We start from the raw sequence: 24,803 nt of genomic DNA on the forward strand, positions 1-24,803 counted from the left end.
ATGTATTCATTATTTTTGAACTGTGAATTTTCAATACGGACCAACAATGAGGTTTATGACATGTAAGTGGTATGTTCCGAGCTGTCAGTGGAGAGATTTCGTGGGAGGACATCAGTAGATGAATAAGTTTGAGTGGTGTCTTTAAAAGTAGGAAAGACCACAATATGAAGATAAAGTTGGAATTCAAGAGGACAAATTGGGCAAATATTCGTTAATAGGAATGGGAGTTAGGGATTGGAATAATTTACCAATGGAGATGTTCAATAAATTTCCAATTTCTTTGCAATCGTTTAATAAAAGGCTAGGAAAACAACGGATAGGGAATCTGCCACCTGGGCGACTGCACTAATTACAGATCTGTAGTGGATTGATTGATTGATTGATTGATTGATTGATTGATTGATTGATTGATTGATTGATTGATTGATTGATTGATTGAAACTTCTGTGTGTAGTTCTGCAGGAAACTTTTTTTCTTTTGTTCCATAGTTGTAAAGATTGTGTTTGAATTATAGCTGCCGTGTATGAACGTAAGATGCGTCCGAAGGAAATCTTACTCTTTTAGAGGAGATTAAGTCCGTTGTGGATTTCGATGGTGGTAGTGATATTCAGGATATTAGTAAAGTGGTGATGATTTAGTGCCAGGGAGGGAAGACATTACACTGACCCAGGCCTGCCTACGTGGTCGGATGATGAGTTTGCACTGAAGGCGCATGCATTTCAAGCTCCAAATATAGCTATGGCAAATAATAATTTGACCCCTGAATGCACTTAAATTGATTATTTCGAGGTATTTGTGAATAAAGAGGTGTTGGCAAAGGTAGCGGATGAAACAGTTTTTAAAATTTGCTTTATATCGCACCGTCACAGATAGGTCTTACGGCAGCAATGGGATAAGAAAAGCCTAGGAGGGGAAAGGAAGTGGCCATGGCCTTATTTAAGGTACAGCCCCAGCATTTGCTTGGTGTAAAAATGGAAACCATGGAAAACCATCTTCAGGGCTGCCGACACTGGGGTTCGAACCCACTATCTCCTGGATGCAAGCTCACAGCTGCGCGTCCCTACCGCATGGTCAACTCGTCCGGTAAACAAATTTTATAAACAGGAAGTTGATGCAAATTCATGACTTCATGACTTTTATCTATATTGTGTGTGAAATTTAATCTTTCTACTGTTAATTGTGTGTACAGGTTAGTATTGTGCATACATATAGTAGCCCCAGCCCATAATATAAATGAAAATTTCTAAACCTCTTCCTAATGACAAAATTTTTGCCATCCATATGGAATCAAACCCTGGATCTCAAACATGAAATGTCTCCAACACTTTATGAACAAACTGGCGAATTAAAATATTGTCTCATGGCATCATTCTGTAGTTAGTGTTTGTGTTTTATGTTTAAATTGATGATAATCTATGTTGAGGTTGTTTGCTGTAATAATCCTGGACTGGGGTTGCACCAACCTCTCCAGTAATTCAGCAGTGAAAAGGCTAGTGTGGGAAGAGTTGTAATATTTTAATGTGATTATTGGTTATTGTCAGGTACAGTAGAGTCTCTGTAGTCCAACATTCATGGGACCAGGCTTTGTTGTATTTTATCCCCTTTGTGTGGCTGTGGTAGAATAACACCCATGGTATCTCCTTCCTGTCATAAGAGGTAGCTAAAGAGGCGGGGGCCCAGGGGCTCTGAACATTTCAGCTTGGGCTGGCGACAGTGGGGTCCTTAGCTGACTCCTGGCATTGCTTCCACTTGTGCCAGGCTCCTCATCTTCATCTGTCCTTCCAACCTTCCTTGGTTTACTCTTGTTCTTCTCCAGCCCTGATGGAGTCTTTTATTTTCATGCACTTCGTGGCCCTTTTCTTTCTTTGGCCGATACCTTCATTTTCTGAAGTGAGGGATCCCTTCCCTTTTCTGATTAGTGTTATATAGAAGATGGTTGCCCATTTGAATTTCCTTTTAAAACAATAGTCACCACCACCACTGTCATATTATAGAAATCTGTCGGATTACTGGATATTCAATGCAAGAAACAAAAACAAAGGAACAAAAACCAGTTATTTAAATGAAAACATTTAATTAATTAATTAATTAATTAAACAATACTTTGTACTGCCAAGGGTACACATTAAAAGAAAAACAATATTTTATTTGACATATTAAGGCAACAGTCCAGAGATAGAGATATTTTTACCTAATGCATGGATTTTCACGGAACTTTGTGCACCATCCGTCGGGGAATCATTTTCTTGCACCATGTTGGGCGACCAATCAAATGCTCCGGCTGTCTCCCCTCCTCCGACTATATCTCGTCTTCGAATCAATTGAATGGGTCAATGCATTAAAGAAAATGATGCTAAGTGCCGGTAGTTATATTTGTTTCCACAAATCTGAGAATAAATAACTCCCTATGTGAAGTAAGTTTCGACTAACGCAGATATCTCCATTCCACGTTTCACTATAACCGTCGAAATACCTTCCGAATTGCCACGCGACACCACTCAGGGATTATTAACATACATCATTAAAGTGTATTTTTAGCGTGAGGTCAACTGGGAAACCCGCATTTCTTTTCGTATTATTTACCAGCAATCATTCATTCGTAAATATCAGTGCAAAGTCATCGACCAAATGCAATCATTCAAGAAGAAATATTTTCGTAAAAGTTCCGTGCAAACTCATCTGCTATAATTATACAAATAAATTGCACTAATTCTAACTTAATTGTATAAATTCCAGATTTATTCATGATCGTGAATTATTAAAAAAATATAACACTCATTAACATCAATCATCTTTCCTTTTTCGAAATATAAGTCAGAATTGTTTATGATTGATCTCAATCAGTCTACCTGCTAAATAATTACGTTATCCGCCTCATAAGAACAAAAAACAGTTTGCATAACTTCATAAGACATACATATCAGTCACATTAGATCACAGTCTTCTTGAATGTTCATTGAAATTGAAGTATCTCGAAGGTTGAAATGTAAGTAAATTCATAAATAAGTATATTGACATTGGTTAAAATGAAAGTCCCTAAGCTCTTAAAATAAATATATATATATATAATGCTTATTTTCCTTTATACCAAATTCATAATGGTCAATAATCTTTCTTTGATTATATTCTAAAATTGTAACGTCAGCAGTGTAAGCGAAGTTCCAAATGCTATAGCTCTTATCGGCTATTTTAAATATATTTCGATAAATTTAAAAAAAATCAATTAGTTTCATCATGTCATTTGATGTTATATCCTAAATTAAATGTAGGTATTGTCTAATAATAAGCTATAATCATATTTCTATCAGGAAATATATCTATCGTGATTCATAATCGCATCTGTGTCCGATTATCATATCATAGAATTCTTAGGAATATAGTTGGTGATACTATACTTATTTATGGCAGAGATTTAAATTAAGAAGACGCTTCTCTCCGTCAAGATATGGTTTCATCAACAAATACCAAGCAACACTTATTACCACGTTTGAAATTCTCCAAGAAGACATCAAGTTTACCCTTAGTTATATATTTTTTTTGAGATTTTATTCTGAAGACTGTTTATGGTTACCAATCTACGAATTCTGTGATGCATGTCATTGTATGAATATATAATTAACCCAAAAGTGTCTTATATTGCTATTTAAAATCATGCCGCACGCGTCAAATAATATTAAAGGTTAGTATCACATCGTAATTACTACCAATAACTCATAAGCATATATCTCTCCATATCCCAATCGTAAACATTATAACATCACGTCATTATAACCACAAATATATCCCAACGAATATTTATACATGTAATCTCATCAACACGTCGTTCATGTCCTTATTTTCCCATACAAATATCATTCACTTCCTCCTACGCGGCATGTCATCTCAACATTTCATTATCAAAATACACCGTTGCATTTATGGGTTAAATTTCAATCACAATACACATAAACAAATCGTTCCAAGAAAAGAAATACACGTACGAACAGAACAAGTTCACATTTACTCACATGTAGTCGTAGTGTAGCGATAACAAAGTCTTAATAACTTACAAAACAACTATCTTCTTTCTGCATTACAGCTGGATCATATCATATTAAATACGTTGTTTTTCTTTGATAATCATCGAAACATCATCTTAAATCTCCCCATATTTAACTATTAGCATTTCTACGTAATGGCATTGATTTGCATAATTGAAGATTACCTACTTCCATAGTTATAAATCAATTGTAATAATCTCTTTGCGAAGATACTGCCAATTGGAATTATATCTCAAAGACATAAGTAACAACCTTCACACAACAATTTCACTGCAAATATATACGCATTACATCTAACATGTATAATTACTGTAAATAAATAACATATCTTGGAACTTAGCTTTCATCTGTCACCATTACTGGACTGGGCTAGACTTCGATCCGGTCATCTACGGTCTGCTGGCTGGTTTCAGGCATCTGCTGCGTCATAGGTAGGCAGTAGCATCCAGATACGGGCTAGTAAAATCAGCTGAGCGGCTTCCGTCTGTTGACAGTCCCATGTCCGGCTTAGTTATCCATGTTGAGGCCGTTGATTACATGTGACATAAACATATCCAACATCGTCATTAGTATCAAAAAACATAATCTTCCAAATATATTATTCAGTATCTAAATTATAGTTCTATAGCAGGTTATTCCACCAGAAATTCCTGTATATCCAATGTCTTATTTCATTTAATGTCTTTCGTCAACTTTCAGTTCGAGCTTCGGCTACCGATCAAAATATTTTAATCTTCTCCTTTCTTAATTTCTCTTGTTTATTTGCTTCGATATTGAGTTGGATATCGGCGTTATCTTTAACATCACTCGTTGTACAAATTTTTCCGGTCTAGCTCTGTAGACAACTTCTTTCTTCTTCACGCGACGACTTCTGTTTCGTGGAAAAATCTCGTTCCGATGCTCAGTGTGTAAATTTTATTGTTCCCTCCCTATTTTAACAATTTAAAACCTTCTACTTTTTTTTCACGGCCGCATGGATCCTACATGGTATGTATGTCTAACTTCGTGACCATGGCTTATTTGATTCGCCAAATTAGCATTCTTCGTGACATATTTATGGTTTCTTTGATTTTATGCGTCCGTATTTTTATCATTACAAAATCACGGCCTATTTAATTCGATATGTCCGTGCATTCTTCAGATGTAATGCTCAACTATATGATCTCTCTCTAATCTTACTACCGTGCATGGCAAATATAGATGCTGTAATACCTCGTTTTTTTTTCTCATGACCAGGGCAATGAAATGGTACATTTGTATGAATGTCACCTACATAAATGTAGAGATATCACGAACATTTATTTCATATACAATTAATAGTTTTTCAAAAATAATTTATTTTTTGAAATGTTTAATTCCATTTTTTTCATGAAATTTAATTGTCATGTTAATGGAATTTCGTGATTAGGTAGATAATACTTTTTTTAAAGCACTATGTATCAGTTTTTTTCTGTACATAATTTACATGAGGCAATACATAGAACTAAAGTATGTGTAATTTTTATGTTCTAAAATTTTGGACTTAAAAGTCCCTACTACTTGAAAAAATTCTGCAATGAAAAATTCTATATGTATGTTTCTTAATATAGCTGTAATACATATACCATACAAATTTTGTTACATTTGGCAGAATATTATGGGAGAAAAATGGGATTTAAATGTAAAATTACAATTGGCAAACAAAGCATCATTACAGTGATAAATTGTTTGAAATCAGCAGAATAACTTCGTAACTAGAAAAAAGAAACTCAGTCCTTTCAATTTGTCACTAAAAAAATTTCACCAAAATAACCAAAATCCGTAAATACCCCAAACTGGCTGAGCTGGATAAATGGAAATGATGGTATGATTAATGTACGTAGGTGGTTTGAAAAGTTCTCGGAATGTACTAGAATTAAGTATCTTACCTCGCTGGAACTGCTTTTATTTTTCAACATAGTCTCCCTGTAGACTAATGCATTTGGTCCAGCGATGTTCCAATGCCTTGATCCCATCTCGAAAATGAGATTCCTCCAGGCCTGCAAAATACCTCTCCAATTCGGCTGTCAGTTCTTCCCTTGTAGAAAATCTCCGTCCACCGAGGAAAATTTTCAGCTTGGGGAATAGATGAGTCTGACGGTGACAAATCACGTGAATAAGGTGGATGTGGTAACAATTCATACCCCAGTTCATGAAGTTTTGCCATGGTAATAACACTTGTGTGCGTCGGAGCATTGTCCTGATAAAAGATGACCTTTTTCCTTGTAAACCAGGCCTTGTTTCGCGTATCTTTTCCTGTAATTGGTCTAGGAGATTTGCATAGTATTGCCCCTTTATTGTTTGGCCAGTAGGAAGATTATCTATCAGCAGAATGCCTTTTGCATCCCAGAAAACTGAGGCCATGACCTTTCCGGCCGAACGCAATGCCTTTGCTTTCTGTGGTGGTGGTGAATCAGCATGTTTCCACTGCTTTGACTGCTGTTTTGTCTCTGGGGTATAGTAGTGGACCCAAGTTTCATCTGTAGTCACAAACCAGCGCAAAAAATCTTGTTGGTTGCACTGCAAACGGGCCAGACTTTGTTCGGACATTTCCAATCTGGTGCCTTTATTGTCCAATGTCAAGAGCCGTGGCACCCATCTTGCGGACAATTTTTTCATACCCAATTCTTCTGTTAAAATATAAAACGAGGCGTCTAGTATCAAAACCGGCCAAGTCACAAAATTTACGAAAATGAGTTACGGTTATCAATTTGAAGTAGAAGTATAGCACTATCAGGTGAAACAAGAATATGCTTTAAAATCGTCCATGTCTTCATGTTATAGAGCACTGAATTCTCAGTCGTGCAACAGAATCGGCCAAGTCATGCAGCCAGTGAATTCAAAACCGGCCAAGTCAAGGAACGAGCGACAATCTTTATGATGCAGCATTATTGTCTGGAACCTTGTATTGTTACATTAAGCAAAAATGTGATAATATCAGTAGGCAAAATCGTTCCATGTAATGTATATTCTTTGAAGTCATAATATTTTGGCTTTTGTTCGTTTGCAACACTGATTTACATATTCGCGGGCTTCTTACCGTCCTGGCGCCAAAGCAATCCTATTTCCGGTGTGCTCGCATTTTGTCATTATTGTGTGCTGTAACGTGGATATTGTTCCGAGTGGTGAACTGAAAAATTTACTTTCATACCTTGTGCCACATAATGGAAACATCAATAAATGAAACCCCCAGAAAGAGAACAAGAGATCCGTCACAGTGGAAATCACAACAACGAAAACGAGAGCAGTAAGAATAATATTTCATTTAATTTTACTACAGATTATCGAAGTTTCTCGTTCGATTCTTGAAGCAGTTAGGTTGATTTCAGGTTGATGTCTTTTCAGAAATTAGCCTCGCAGAACTGTCAAACCTAAAATATGGGTTCTATGTTTCTTTTTTCGAGATTAAAAAAGAATTCAAATGAGCACATTTGAGAAGAAAATAAGATGATCTAACTATGCATGTTTGTGTGTGTGTGTGTTCTAACTCACATTAAAAACCATAGCAATAATAATAATAATAATAATAATAATAATAATAATAATAATAATAATAATAATAACACAGCGTCAGAAATCTTCCAGCACTGCAGTTTTATTAAACTGTAATATTAGCAATTGAAACAGCTTTCGTTGGTCATGAGATTTTGAACACCGTCTCTGAAGTCTGCATCAATAGTCTACGAGAAATGCCTGATATTGTATTATAAATGAGATCAAATTGAAGACTTTCAACAACAATATTACTTAGTATGTTTGAACAGTACCTATCTTAATAATGATTCTATTAACATAAGTGACTATTAATGACGATCATTTTATTTTACTGTGTTCAAGATCTAAGTAAACTATAAACTTTTAGTGAGAGAAATCCTATTTTGTATTCTCCTCAGCTTTATGATGTTCTTCTTCGTTTATTAGTATCTCATTTATGCTGAAATGCTTTTTTTAATTGCAATAAATAAAAGTAATTAAAATGTCAATTTAATTTAATTGCCTTTTTTCACAAGCGTTTGGAATTTAAAAAGAATACAGTTGGAAAAACAGACTAAAATTGTACAAAATTGCAACAAAAACGGCCAAGTCAAAATTTAAATCAACAAAAAAGATGGGTTAATTAAGAGTTAGATTTCTCAAAACAGCGGAACTTAAATATTAAACCATTAAGGATATAACTGTGAAAAAAAATCTTTTCTGACCATCATTGCTTTGTCTCTACAGGTTTTTCATCCATATTGAAAAATATGCCTTGAGTGACTTGGCCGGTTTTGATACTAGACGCCTCATACACCCGTTCAGAAGACATCCCTACAGCTTCAGAAATCTCCCTCACTTTCAGTCGACGATCCTCCATGACCATTTTATGCACTTTTGTGATAAATTCTGGGGTTAGGCATAGATATCAAGGATAATTTAATAAAAAACCACCTATTCAATACTTTACACTTGTAAATTCTGGGGTCATAACACTTTTCGGCCGTCCACTACGCGGATCATCATCCAAGCTCTCCTGACCAAATTTAAACTCGCTGGTCCACTTGGCAACAGTTGAAAATGAAGGAGCAGCGTCCCCTAATGTGTTCTGAAAGTCGGCATGAATTTCCTTTGCTTTCATACCTTTCTTTACAAAGTATTTAATCACTGCTCGAATGTCAGTTTTTTTCCATTGTCACAAATCACTACGCGGGAACAACAACAAAGAGTCGTCACTACCACACTCCTGCAGCTAGAGCACTGACACGCCACGTTTTCACTCACAAAGGATGTGTGACTATTGCACGGGAACCTTGTTGCTCTAGCACTGCCGTCTAGCGGTGATTCTGAGAACTTTTCAAACCGTCCTCGTATAGTATGTCTATTGAATACTAAGAATACTATTTGATGTTGAATGCAATTTAGCTGGTCTTCAATCACTAGTTTTGTTGGAAAAATAAACATTTCAATACAGGAAACTAAGGTGGATTAAATCGGACACAAGGATAGAAATAATAACAGTTCAGTGGGGATATGGAAAGGAAGAGACAAGGATAAATGTGATTGCAGAGAAGGATAAAATCAAACTTCTTCATACGTATATTGCTATGTTCAATGCTCACTTTATCGTTCCCAATTCAACCTAATGGTTCCTTTGCTCCTTTATCCTATTTTCCTTTTCTTTTATCTTCTGGAGCAATGTATGAGATTTCTGCTTTTCTCTGAGGAATGACCCCTCCATATATTTTGATATCAGTCTTCCTAATGTCCTGGGGGGGGGGGGGGGGAGAACAAAACGCGAGCTTATTGAGAATGAGAAGAAATAGAATAAGTAAACTGGGGATTGCGATAGGACCCTCAAGGAAGACAGCCGTAGGTATGTGAAGACTTGAAGTTTGCCCTGGTCCTTTCTTCTATATCTTCTTTCCTGTACTTTCTACTGTTCTCTTTACCCAAACTGAATTAACATTGCATCTATCCTTAAAATGAATTGTATGTTGAATTGTAGTTAAGGTGCACAGAAAAGAAAACAAGAAAAAATAAAATAAATTACTCACGTTAGCTTTGACATAATGCCTCTTGATCATGTGCTTTTTTCTTTTTTTTTTCCCCTGCCATATACATCACTGTACGAAGTACTTCAGCTATAAGGTCAATGTACTTACTAGTACCTTTTGTGTGCACTCTGTCTTCCTCCGTAGTTTGTCTTCAAAAGTATATTCATGAGCTTAAATATTTGGGAATACAATTGTTACATTGGCATCAAGTGCAGAGAGTGGAGTAAAAATGGCCTGTACTCATTAATAATTTCACTGCTAAAGGGAACCGTAAAGCTCAGCTCCTTGGCCTAATGATCAGCATCAAGGGTTTTGGGTTAGAGGGTCGTTGGTTCATTCCTGGCAGTAGTGTTTATTTTAATCACATCTATTCCTCTGACTTGGGGACCGGATGTTTGTGTTTGTCCCAATGCACACAATACATCATACTTCTAACCACCACAGAAATACACAGTAATGAATACATCCTTTCACATGGTCTTGGAATCAGGAAGAGCATCTGACTGTAAAACAGGGCTAAATCCAGATGTGTGACACAGTTCAAAACCGTGACCTCATCAGTGTGTGGTAAAAGTAGCGGAAGGGGTACTGTAAAGGAAACTAAAATTGTAACGGGTTTATAAAACACTTGTCCATAGATTTTAAGAACTTTCATTTTGATTATTTGACCTCTCATCTGAACTAACTAGTTATTTTCTTATTCCCACTTCAGGTACTTTTGCCGTGTTGAGTATCCTGTTAATACGTATTATTTACACTAGTAGCACAAGTAATGTATATGTGATTGTTACAAATTTAATCTTCTTATCTTCTTTTAGGAGCATGGTGTATGGCAGAATCAGCAGTTCTGGGAAGCTGCCTTTTATCAAGATGTACAGAAAGATATCAAAGCTTTGTATCTTCCCCGAATAGAGGCTAGCCCACCAGGACGCTTGAGCTGTGAAACTGTGTTGAGTCCCATAAGTCCTCGTGAGGTTTGTTTTTTAATACTTATTTGTTGCAACCAGTAGTCGTAAATCGCTGTGTTAATTTTAATGTTGATTGTACTGCACTTTACTCAAAATGAATTGTATGTTGAATTGTGGATAAGATACACAGAAAAGAAAACAAGATAAAATGAAATAAAGTACTCCAGTTAGCATTGACATCATGCCTCTTGATCATCTGCTTGTTTTTTTTTCCTGGCATATACATTACTGTACATAGTACTTCAGATATAAGGTTCAATGTACTTGTATCTTTTGTGTGCACTCTGATATGTGTATACTTACTGAATGAATTGTATAATTTTGTGCTTGTAGCTCAAGAATACTTGCCCATCAATCTGTATTTCATATGTGACTCTGTACACTTGTTAATATTTGTTATTTTGTGAGTACATATTGGATGCTTTTTAACCAAACAAGCAAAGATTTCCCTCAAATCTAAATTTTTACCAATAATATTTCCCTGTGTTTAGTGTTTCTATAATGTTGGCTGGCAGGATAGGAGATGAGAGGTAGAGATAGGAGAGGTAGATTGCATGCCCAGAGTTTGGTTTTAATTCCAAACCTCTCCACAGTGTTCACATGGTGTGAGGGTATATGGCTCTGTTTACAGTGATTTGTCTATCAGATGGTGATGTTAAGCCTTGAGCAGACCCTTTGGTGTTATTCAACAAGAGTAGGCTAAGCACCGATACTGGGTTTCACCCTCTCCGTACCTCATTATCATCACCATCACAATCATCTCCATCTTACACACAGATGTGCAGTTTGCTCATGTGTGTCAAATAGAAGGGTCTGCAGTAGGTAAGTCGAGCATATCCTCGGACACTCTCAGCACCTAAAAGCTCTACTCTAAATAAATAAATAAATAAATAAATAAATAAATAAATAAATAAATAAATAAATAAATAAATAAATAAATAAATAAATATTATTTTCTGCGTATGTTTCATTGAGTTAAATCTGCATGGCTTCATTAATTTAACTCATTATGAACCATCATTAATTTAATTTTTCTCACTGTTTGAGCAAAAAGCATACAAATACACAAGAAACATACAAATACACAATGAAACAGAATGAAAGGTAGGAGGAACTTTTGCTGAAGTATGTCTGTTTCTGCATAATGGCTATCATAAACTGGGTTAGCTGCTAACAGAATTTGCCATATTTACCATGACAGCATAAGTCTTAGATTAGGTATGGAATTTTTTTCTGTTGGCTACTTACTTGTACTGCCACAGCCAAAGAACTTCCACTGTATGTAAATAGATGCAAGTGTTCTCAGTTCCCTATATGTTGCATTTTGCTCTCAATGCGAGTTTATTTTGTTGTAAATAAATATCATATGTGATACATTAACTTCCTTGCTTACCGTATTCTCTCGCTTAATTAACACACTATTTCTCACGAAATATACAGCCGAAAATTTCGGATGCATAAATTATTCAAGGAATTCAGATCTTCAAAAAAATATTTTCAGTTTCTGACAAGTTATTTCACTATAATAATTGAGTGCTACTGAGGTTACATTCACGTTGGTGTTAGAGAGGTAATTATGAAAATGTTTCAATAGTCCTATGCGTTATTATAGCGTGAGGTAAAGTCGTGCAAAAAGTGTAGCTGGCCTTTGGTGAATTTTCTCAGCGTGGAGACTTCAAATAGACTCTTAATGGATAAAATGATGACTGTATATGTCAACTGTCTGCTAACTACTTTGTTCGATGTGGACTGTGTCGAAGATTTGGATGACTCGTTAAAACTGCCTGGGGAAGTGATTATCCCGGATCGAGTAGAGGTTTAAATTGAAGTGGGAATTCATCTCTATATCACGATCTTATATGATCAAATTAAACTTCCCTGGAACCACCTAGTATCAAGTGAACAAGTGTAACCCATATAGACAGCAAAAAACAGCACAAATTCACTTATCCCGGATGTACACAGACTGGACTATATAACGAATTGCCGGAATTTTAAGAATTTTATATTACAGCAATCAATTGTAACATAATTTTAACTTATCTCGTGTATCATTACAGAAATGTATGTTAGAATGTGGTAAAATGTGTTTTAGATGTTTTAGGCATATGTATATAATTGTTTAATTTGTACTTACGGCTGATGATGGCACATAGATGCTGAAACTAGTACGATTTGACGTGATTCAATCACAATAAAATGTCATTGTATTGAATAGGTGGACCTTGAAAGAATTTTAATTTACTTTACCTGATTTAACCATTTTAACTTTTCGAAAAAAAAAAAAGTCTCACCAGAATTTTACACGAAATGACGATAACACAATGAGTTGAACCAACTGTGTGTATACTATATTTGATGTATCTTTTAAATGTACTGTAAATGAACTGTAAATATATTTTTAAAGATCTGAATTCCTTAAATAATTTACGCATCCTAAATTTTCGGCTGTATTTTTCGTACAAAATAGTGTATTAATTAAGCGAGAAAGTACGGCATGCAAGGAAGTTAACGTATCACATATGATATTTATTTACAACAAAATAAAATCGCAATGAGAGCAAAATGCCATGTGTAGGGAACTGAGAACACTTGCATCTATTTACATACAGTGGAAGCTTCTTTGGCTTCTTTTAATTTACTGTTATCCCACTTCAATACGGAACCCAACGAAATTCATAACATCGGGTAAGTCGGACGTGTGGGTTTGAAGTACCAACACTGGGAAATATTCTTCCCGTTATGAGCTGGCAGTATGACCTGAAGTGAAATAAATATGAACTAATAAAAGTACAAATCATGTAAGTACATAATCATGACATATTGGCAAGAAAGAAAACTGTCTAACACAAGAGGGGCTGAGCATCAAAGGAGGGACCCTGCTAGATTTCCCCAAATTGTTCATATGCAATCTTGTACGAGTGATTTGTCCATCCACCCTTTTTCTTGGATACAAATGTAGATCCCTCATGAAAATTTTACATTAAGCATTGTTTGTTTTAGAATAACATAAGGTGCAAACTTTCTGGCATCACCTGTTACAGCAAGCTCTGCATGCATTACATCGTTGTTTTTCGCTTCCAGTAGTGCGTCCGATAACACTGTGTCCCTTTCTTTTCTTATCGATTGTTCGACTTTGTGGCATGAGGAAACTGATTGGCGTCTGACCTGAGGTTCCTCAATTTGGGAGAGCAAATATTCCTTCACTTCATGCTTCTCATTGACAAAGCGATGAAAATCAATTACTTTTTTGTTGATCATTCGGCTTTTTTTTTTTGGCATAATATTGTTCTTCGTCGAAGAGAAAGTCCATTTCTTTTCATAAAATTAATAATCCAGCCTCAGCTAACCTTCAAATACGAGACACTGATTCCATGTGCAGCAGTTATTTCTCATCATATATTTAAGCAGATCCTCCTCTACTTTCAGGAACTAGCTGTCTTTTGGTCCGCGAAATACTTTGCGAGACTTGTTGGTCACTTGAAGTGCACTTCTCTGTTACCGCGTTAGTGCACGTTGAATTTGGACGCTGAATACTTGAGGCCCACTGCCCTATGCCCGTATGTTTCGACATAACTGAACATTGCGATTTATATTTAATTCTTGCTCACTGTGGATGAACAAACAATTTTGAGATCACAGAAAATGCATGTTCCGCACCCAAAACACTCATAAAATACATTTGTATCAGACTGGAATAGAGCGTCACCATTTACCTCTGCACTGATTTTCTCACTGAACTAGTGCAGTGGTATTTCATACCAGCTGAAAACAGCACATTGCCCAGTATTTGGAATGCCCAGTTTTGCAATAGGAAGGCTGCTACCATAGTAGTTGGCAACTTAATTTTGAAACTCATCCGGAGCTGCGTGGTGGATGTTTGGGCACAAAAAAAATTGGGATGTGTAAATTATGCATGGGCATTAATTATGTAAGAAAATATGAAAAAACCACTTTATTGCCTCTATGTCTGTTTCTTGACAACACACAGTTATACACAATTATACACAATACTACAACACTAGTAATGGAAACAGACCGAAGCAATTTACTGTTGATGCTGTCAAGTACAGATATCAACAGACCAGCCACGTGGTGTAGGGGACAACGCGTCCGCCTGTCATCCGGCACCCCTAGGTTCGATTCCCGGCAGGGTCAGGGTTTTTTAATTGTAATGATTAATATCCCTGGCCTGGGGACTGGGTGTTTGTGAAGTGCTTAATCTTCCTTTCCTCACACACAACATTCCACACTACCGCCATTCCAATTACACGCAGGTTCATACAATATGGTGCCAGTAGGAGCGAAAGATCCACATGGGTTGACGCCCCGAACAAATAGCATTAAACAAACAACAACATATCAACGAGTCCTCACACTGATCATTCAATTCATCATCATACAGTCTATTCTGAAAAGTACAGATATCAACCAAATCAGCTCACTGTAACACTCCCTCTAAACCCATACTCTACACTTTCACTCACTCCCACTCTGTAACTCCACTGGCCTCTCTGCCTGTCAGCTCGATATATGTATGCTGTTCAACAAACAGTCTAGAAAATTTGACTTCTGGAAATATTCTTGCAGCACTTTAAATGAAACACATCCGAACATACAAGGAACATTTGATTGACTAGCCTTTCGATTGGAGTAGATCAAACTCGAATATTCGATTACAGTTTACAAACACATATGGAGAAAAATATAACATTGTTGCCATTGATGCTTTCACGGCCCAAACTTATAGACATGATATAGGCTTTTGGGCTTATGCCGTGTCAAGAAAATAAGGTGAAATTCATTACGTTTCGCAGAGAACTTTGCTCTGCATCATGAGAAGAAAATCTTGTCTGTCCACAAGAAAGACTGCCAAACAGCAAGGTGTTTGAATTTAGACGTAATAGAAGTGGAAATGGTACATTCATTTGTCACCAAATGCCTCCTTGGACGGGGTACAGTGCTAGCATTAGAAATGGAAGCTGACGGAACCATCAGAATCAGTCTGAGAGGGTCACATAACATAACATATGTACGCATAACATGGTACAGACTGAGCTCACGTGACCCTGCCATTCATGTGTCCAACGCCACCATGAAGCTCTTACGGCAATCTTCACTTCCAAAAGAGGAGGCTAAACATCTATCCCTGGGGGACACAGTGCCACCTAGATTATACGGACTTCCTAAGATCCATAAAACAGTTTTACCCCTCAGACTTATTGTTAGTGCAATAGATTCTGCGTATGTTCCAGCTAAATACCTAAGCAAATTGCTTCAGCCACACACAAGATGTACTGATTCATACGTCAGGGTCTCTCGGTATTTCGTCAACAAGCTGTCGACCATAACCGTTCAACCTAATGCACTTTTGGTGAGTTTCGATGTCAAGTCCGTATTCACTAATGTGCTTACTGACTCGGTCATGTCTCTCATTGAACACCTGTTCCCTGAGGACATTACTAAGCTATTTTAGTACTGCATGACTTCCAGCTATTTCTTATGGGGTGGGAATTTTTACGAACGGACGGACGGAGTGCCTATGGGAGGTCCACTTTCGCCCGTAGTGGCTAATTTCTTTATGCAGCATTTTGAGGAGGTGGCTATTGCTTCGGCGCCCGTCAAACCTACGATACGTGGGAGGTATGTTGATGATACATTTGTGTTCTGGGCAGAAAGTTCTGAGAAACTTCATCTGTTTCTAAACTATCTAAATCGGCAACATCCTTCAATTAAACAATGGAGATGGAGTCGGATGGATACCTTCCTTTCTTGGATGTTCTAGCAAGAAAGAAACCGGACGGCTCCTTAGGACATACAGTCTATCGTAAGCCTACCCACACAAATCGCTATCTTCATGCAGATTCTCACCATCATCCAGCACAAAAACAAGGCATTCTCACGAAACTCATCAAGAGGGCGAGACAAATTTGTGAGCCATCAAATATCCAGGTGGAGATGGACACACTCAGTCACATTCAAGGGTAATGGTTACAGCGAATTGCAGATTCATAGAGCCCTGCATCCCAGAGAATCGACCAAGTAAAGGTCACAGAAGGAAGAAGTGAAAGGAACTGCCTACCTGCCTTACATTCACAACACCACAGATCGAATTACGAAGGTCCTTCGCAAACACAATATGAAAACCGTGTTTGGCACTGTCACTAAAATTGCTCACAATCTGTGTAAAACCAAGGACAAATTGTCCCTACTTTTATATCCTGGGATATACGAAATTCCCTGTACTTGCGGTAAGGTATACATTGCAAGTAATCAATTTCATTTTCCGTATCAAAATTTAATCACTAAGTTTTACAATATTTAAAATTCTTCCACCGTTTTGATACTTTTTTTTGCCTTTTGGCAAATTTTTTATTTATCAACAGTACATGTTTCGTTCCTTGTTTCAGAACATCCTCAGCTGTTATTGTAGCTTAGGTGAATTGCTAAGATTTAAAATATGTTATTTGCAGGTACGGTACATAGATTCACTTAAAAACTACTAAAATTACCAATTAAATTAAATGATATTAAAAACAATGTAGGGGTTAGTGTGTTAATGATATGAGAGACATAGTTTTTAAGCTGACCAACTATGAAATCATCCGCTCTCGTTTAGATAGGTAGTCCCCTTCCTTCACTATTGTTATTTCGTTTCGGTGATTTCCAAATTCGTACATTCCTCATCACCAGATGTTTCATTCCGGGCTTGTGTCATTGTCATACCTTCATACGTGCGTACACATGTTATGTTATGTGACCCTCTCAGACTGATTCTGATGGTTCCGTCAGCTTCGAACACTAGCACTGTACCGCATCCGGGTCGCCATCTGGTGACGAATGAACGTACCATTTCCACTTCTATTACAATGTCTAAATTCAAACACCACATCATTTGAAAACCCTTCTCGTGGACAGTCGAGATTTTCTTCTGATGACGCAGAGCAAAATTCTCTGCGAAACGTAAAGAATTTCACCTTATTTTCATGTCACAGCATAAGCCCAAAAGCCTATATCATATCTAAAATATAACATTCGTAATGTTTCTACATATAGCCTATGTGGGTAATAAATTATTACAGTATAGAAACCTCCATATGCATCAGACTGATAGTGGATTATACCCAATATACGAATATTACAGAGTTTACTACAGTTTTCGATTACAGAGATTTTGAAGTTAGATGTATTCACAATACGTATTCAAGGTTATACAAACCTACAATACACTTAGCATTAAATAAAAGATAATGAAAATATATAAAACATGATAATGGAAGTTTTTACAAGAATTAGTTTATGTGTAGGATTTGGTTTTTACAAAAGAACTTTAATTTATTGTCCACCTAATACAATATATTCTCAAACGGTACTAGTTTCGACCATACATAGCGGTCATCTTCAGCTATTAATAAAAAAGAAAATCATTAGGACATAGTGACATCATAAATGAAGGAGGAGGGGGGGGGGGGGGTAAAACGCATAAAATACACCAGTGTATATGTTAAAATTCACACATTAGACATTCGATAAAGGGTCAAATGGATCTGAATAATAACAGTAGGTCACAAGATTAATGGCACTTAAAATGATTTCAAAAAGGTGACATAAGAAGTCATTGTCTAATATTAACGTATTTACCCAAATAATCCCCGCCGTTGAATAATGCGCGCACCCTCATTTTAGAAAGGCTCATTTTGAAAATTTGAAATGAACTAAAATTCCTTTCATTGGAAGAGTAACTTAGGCATAAACAAATATTTCGTATCACTCTGCAAGGTCCACATGGTCTTTACGCAAATATCACTGCTATGAAATATATTTTCCATGAAAATGAGCAAGTAGGTCTACTTTTTATACGTGACAGGTATTTCATTAATCTGAACTTGCAATAGGCTCAATTCCCTGTAGATGGGAAGATTCATTGTCTCTTGCATCACTAGAATCCTCTCCTAAATTACTTAAAAGTTCATCACAATCCACATCTAACGCCTGTAGGCGGCTAGAATATCTAATTGAAAGATAAAATCACGGCGACGAGTAATATGATCAAGATTATGCAATTAATAAACGTCCTAGATGGATAAAAGAATGTGCAACATATTTCCAGAACTTCGACGACTCTAATTTTCAGACACATTTTAGGTTATCTAAAGCTTCCGAACATAACCTGGAATTCGCAACACATAGTTAGGCCTGAAATGAATTCTCGATTATAGCTAATATCTTGTACGGTACACGACTGGGTGACTTTTAATGAAGAATGAAGGAATACTGACTTATTTTTTGAGTGACGTACAATGTGTAGGCTATAATAGGTTTTTCTTATTCCCTTTGTTAATGCATTCTGCCACCAAGTTCAATAACAATTCACTCTCTTGGAAAGTCATATTAGGCTTCTTTCTCCGTTTCTGTTCAATAGCGGACATAATTTATGCAAATTATTTGCAAGCCCCGAATGGAATCAAAACTTGTTTACAATTTGAGAGTGGCAGCAGCACGTGGTCATTTGTTTTCTGTACGTCAGTATGAAAAAATGCGGTTCAAACTGAGCTTGAAACGAAAACTTAGTTTTGGTAATAAATAATAATAAAAAATTCTGTGGTGAATACGGAAGTGAGCGTTATCCGAAATAATGACATATCTGAGTTTTGAAAATCTAAGATAACAGCAAAAGTTACCGACGTTGGTGAATACTGGCCTAAAACACTTCTCACACGTGGTCTCTTTTTACTGGACAGTAACACGACGATGGTGGATAATTCTTTTCGTGCAATGTAAACACTTGAAATACACACACCGCCAAAATCTGATGTTAGTTTTGTGATACAGTAAAACCTCGTTAATTCGAAGTCTTTGTAATACAGCATTCAGACTTCCAATTATGTGATTTCAAATTAACAGCCATCTTGTAATTCAGAAATGCCAACCCTCACCAGTTTTTGCGGATTCTGCTTTTCCGTGTACTGCCTGCTACGTGATATTGTGACTTTCCTTAAAATGCAGAATACAAAAGAATTAAGATTTCACCCTATTTTCAGCTGTGAAACACACCGAAGTGGGTGAAAGTGCGGAAAGCTACCCCTGTACGTTCCGTAAGATGCGTTCTATCGTGACGTGGAGAAATTTTGAATTTAAATTCCTCTGTAAAATACGGTACTATAAAAAAAAAAAAAAAAAAAGTAAAGTCAGTTTAGAATTAAAAGTCTGAATTGTTTTCTGCTTAAATATGGCATATGGGGACAGTTTTCCTCCATCTACGGTTGCACAAAGCATAACTGTACACTCAGCATCAAAAACTAGGTGAGCCAGGAGCATGTTGGCAACCGTGACGCAAATAAAACCCGCACCCCAATTTCGTGCCTCGATTGAAAAAAAAATATGCGGGGATTATTCGCGTAAATACGGTACTATCATCATGGATCAAAGTAAAATATGCATCACAAAAAAAAATCACAGTATTGATGAGCATAAAATTGATTAATTGTTGATTTGTTTGTCATTGCCATATCACTGAAGGAGCAATCTTCTTTTGTTACAATAAAATGAAATGAAATTTATTGCTTATGTGTGTAGGATGACATACATATGACATGCATTTAATCTGTTAAGTGGAGACTGAGTTCTTCCCTGTAACCCCTACGGTGGTGAGATGTTTGCATCATTATTTTCATTATTTCTTTTTGTAAATACTTGGAGTTTTGCAGCCCAACATGTTTGTGTCTAATGTTGTGTGTATATTGTGACAGTGAGGCATACAAATTTCAATACTGCAACACATATTCACAAAATAGTACGAATTTTAAGCAAGTAAATTTTTATTGCAAAAATTTTGAAGTCTTGTATTTCCACACCAGGCAAATGCCGGGGCTGTACCTTAAGGCCACAGCCACTTCCATTTCCTAGCCTTTCCTATCCCATTGTCGCCAAAAGACCTATCTGTGTCGGTGCGATGCAAAAAAAAAAAAGAAAAAAGAAAAAATGTCTTGTATTTCTGTTTTTTCTCTGTTGAACATTGCAATCATTACTTTCCATAACTTGTACATGAGCAATAAACATTTATGAATCGATCTACCATAGTAGGGGCCGATTACCTTCAATGTTAGGCCCCTTAAAGCAACAAGCAAGCTACCGCAGTAGTCCCACAAACATTTTGAAATTTTATTTCACTATTATTGCACTATTGAAAAATATGGTAATTGCCAGAGAAAAATGTATTCACCGAATATGTATTTTCTTCTTTTGTTTTAGGTATGGAATTGCTGAATCACTAATATCTGTCAGAGATTTTAGCTATTCATCCACATGCAGTGGCGGTGACAATTAGGGGGGGGGGGGGTTGGGGGGGCAAGGGGTGGTTCCCCTCATCTTTCACTTCGGGAAAAATGAAATAAATGAAGCAAATGTAAAAAAATTGCATTTCAGATGCTCTTTTTGTATCTAATTCCTGTAATTTTGTTGTCTACCCTCAGTATACCCCTCGAACCTTGGTACTTTATATTGTCTATAAACATGTCCTCCGCACTTCTAATCCCCAAGTCGTTGGATGTCCATGCGTGCGCACACATATGCAAATTTACACAACAATTACTAAAATCATTTATAATACACGTGGAATGGACACCTTTCAGTTTATTTTTTAGTAGTGTGGTAAATTCTGAGGCAAGGAGGCAGGCACAGTACTACATCGCATGTTGTGCAGCAGTGCTGCATCTCGTTTCTTGTATTGTTTGGTTTGCAGGCAACACATCTCTTGCTTGCAGTGAGTTTCATCGTTGAAAGGGAGATTGAAATCCGGAAAGTGCCTTTCCGAGAATCGATCTGAAGGGTCATTTGATAGTGACACCACTAATCTGACTGACTGGGCTTCAGCAGTGGACCTGTTGAGTTATTGTAATTTAATACACATGACAGCCTTTTCTATTTTGCCCCCTTTTCTGTTTTTCACAGGGTGCATTTCGGCATCATGTATGCTACTCAGCACACACACATCCCTCTTGTCTCTCCACTTTAGAGCAATTAGTTTGTTACGATAAGCAAACACAATTCCATCTTTTTAAAAAAATTTCACCTTAATATCTTTTGGAATTTTTTTCTGTTCGTTCTTACGGTACCTACAGCATATGTCTGAAGGTCATTGAGCAGGTTAAATAGCTCCGGAATACTGTAGTAATTTTCAACCCTTTTCAGGAGACCTTCAGGTGGTGTAAATATAACTTTGGAAGGCTTAGTGTACTCGCAAATATCAATTCTGCAAACTTTGTGTACTAGATCAGCTTACTTCTGCAACCCCCCCCCCCCCCCCCCCCCCCTCTCTATTCTTATCTAGCTACCTATTTGCTGTTGACCGGTCGAAACTGGCTAGAAAGTATCAGGAGCTGAATCTGGGCCTCTTAGACGATAGAAATAAAGTATAAAAGGCATGTACCCTAAACAAAGATCAATTAAAAATGAATGAGGTTTATTAACATAAGATTGGTAAAAGAATAAAATGTGTGCACAAAACAAGCAAAATGGGGAGATACAGGATGGCGGATACTCATATATCGTCCACGAGGGTATCTTAATCACAATCGAGTCTTTTGATTGGTTAAACTCAGTCTCAGTAAATTATGCACTGTCGTAACAGAGGTATCGTGATAAGTGACAAAGTTATATTCAATTATTACCAGACAGTGGTAATTAAACTTCGTTGCAGAGCATTTCTTTCTCAAGGGCAAAACGTCAATAAGAGGTGAAAGTGGCAGCTTGCACGTGCACACACACACACACACACACACACACACACACACACACACACACACACACACACACACACACACACACACACACACACACACACACACACACACACACACACACACACACACACACACACACACACACACACACACACACACAAACACACACACACACACACACACACACACACACACACACACACACACACACACACACACACACACACACACACACACACACACACACACACACACACACACACACTCTCTCTCTCTCTCTCTCTCTCTCTCTCTCTCTCTCTCTCTCTCTCTCTCTCTCTCTCTCTCTCTCTCTCTCTCTCTTACCACATCTCCCCAGATAAGCCAGGGCTTAAATCAGTTACTATTTTGAAAGGAACATGGCTCCCAACAACCTCCAAAGAGACTGTATCCCCCAGAAATCAAAATGCCAGAGAAGAAAAGCTGGCAGAAGAAGGAACAAATATGGAATACAAGGAGGTTAAAAGGAGTTGCCATAGTTACGGAAGCAAATAAACATGAATCGAATGAAACCAGTAGAACTAAGAGCAAGAACCCAAAATAGACAACTAATTTGGCTGAGCAAGCTGCGAACAATTGTAAGATAATAATAATAATAATAATAATAATAATAAAGGCAACATCCATAAGGCATAAGGCACAAAAAACAGCACAGATCTGACAATCACACAACGCCCACATGTGCGCGCACGCACACAGACCAAATATGCAAACTAGAATAAATAATATAGTACCAAGACACGTTACGATGAGAACCGCAACAGCATGACAAGAGTCAGCCGATGGCTTATGAGCTTGATCTGACAGCACAGATCAGATATCGGGATCGCTGCAATATAGACCAAGCTCACCCTGTTAACACCATAACCAAATCACACACATGCTAAATGACATATTCGTATCGCACATAAAGGGGAACATGAATCGTATAGCATCAACGTTAAACTATATTACACCGAGCTCGATAGCTGCAGTCGCTTAAGTGCGGCCAGTATCCAGTATTCGGGAGATAGTAGGTTCGAATCCCACTGTCGGCAGCCCTGAAAATGGTTTTCCGTGGTTTCCCATTTTCACACCAGGCAAATGCCGGGGCTGTACCTTAATTAAGGCCACGGCCGCTTCCTTACCACTCCTAGCCCTTTCCTGTCCCATCGTCGCCATAAGACCTATCTGTGTCGGTGCGACGTAAAGCAAAAAAAAATATATATATATTACTGAACATAAGCTCAAGCCAGACGTCAAAGCCAAAAAGAATATAAAAGATCTCCAAATCAAAACCACAAACAAACTCATCACTCAAATGGATCAGTGTTACCTTTCGCCCCTACGTAGGAATGAATACATAACAAGCAGACATGAAAAAAGGATAGACACCGAAATAAGTCTGCAGCAAAGAAATAAAAGAATAATATACAGAACAGGAATCTCTCAGCACACTAAATCAGCATAAATATGGCAAACCAAGGAAAGGAAAAATAAGATAAATACCTGAAGCATGAAGAAATAGAATCCATAGATTGTAAGTAATCATATACATTGACTTAAAACAGAGTCATACTGGGTAAATTATAAATCATCTTATAATACCAGTTAAAAGAGATTAGAATCATCTCGTAGTCCAGCGCTTCCATCTTTTTAAGCCAAGCCATTATTGTGTCTCTGGCGGAGAGCAAAAGAATCAAAGATAAGTTAGAAAGAAATGCTTCAGCAATCCATCATTACATAAAGTGCCATCTGTCTAATTGGAATGAACTACACATCAAGTCAGAGAACATTAACCAGTCACAACTGACTGATCTATCACATTGTAAAGAATGTGATCATCATATTCATCCTAAACCATCTCCAGTTTCCCGGGTGTGGTATATGAGCCTCCTCCAACTCATCCTGTCCTTGTGCCATTCTTCGTCCACCAACTTGTCCCAATCATGACCTCTCAGCAGTACATCGCTCTTAACACATTGGAGACCGTGTCTTAAGGTGGCATATGGTCAGACAGACCGCCATATTTTGAAGGTTTTTAAAAAATTGTGAAAAATAGTAGGTAGGTTGCAATTGTATTACGTATATATTATCAAAAAATTAAAAGTGTCTATTCTACAGATTAAAAAGTTGCATTAAGATCTATTGAATACTTTTCACATTACATATTTTCCAACGGTATGGCTTTTGCAACAACAAAAAAAGTTTGACAAAAATGTCTTACACATAATGATCTTGAGAGTGGAATAGTTTGAATCATTCAGGAACAGAAAGTGCTACATAACACATTGGATACCACCAGCATGTCACTTTTCTCGTTACTTTCCCATTTCCCGCTTTTCCTTTATCTGCACAGGCTTTGCAAGTGCATCAAAATCACCAAAATTACTCGGCGAATGTGAATCAGTCCCTGCCTTTGAATTATCATCGCTTGCGTCACTTCGTTCTAAATGAATCTCCAGTCAAATGAAGATCATGAAACAT

At 37.0% G+C, this 24,803-nt stretch overlaps 1 protein-coding gene across 1 annotated transcript in view; it reads left to right on the forward strand.

The window, feature by feature from the left end:
• Sbf (SET domain binding factor) overlaps window positions 1-24,803 on the forward strand; it is an 851,001-nt gene that overhangs the window by 255,192 nt on the left and 571,006 nt on the right. Inside the window, exon 13 of the mRNA XM_067143032.2 lies at window positions 10,408-10,563. Coding sequence (XP_066999133.1) covers window positions 10,408-10,563 — 156 coding nt within the window. The remainder of the gene's footprint in view (window positions 1-10,407; window positions 10,564-24,803) is intronic.

This window comes from Anabrus simplex, chromosome 3 (assembly GCF_040414725.1).
Source record: "Anabrus simplex isolate iqAnaSimp1 chromosome 3, ASM4041472v1, whole genome shotgun sequence".
NCBI classification, from domain to species: Eukaryota; Metazoa; Arthropoda; class Insecta; order Orthoptera; family Tettigoniidae; genus Anabrus; species Anabrus simplex.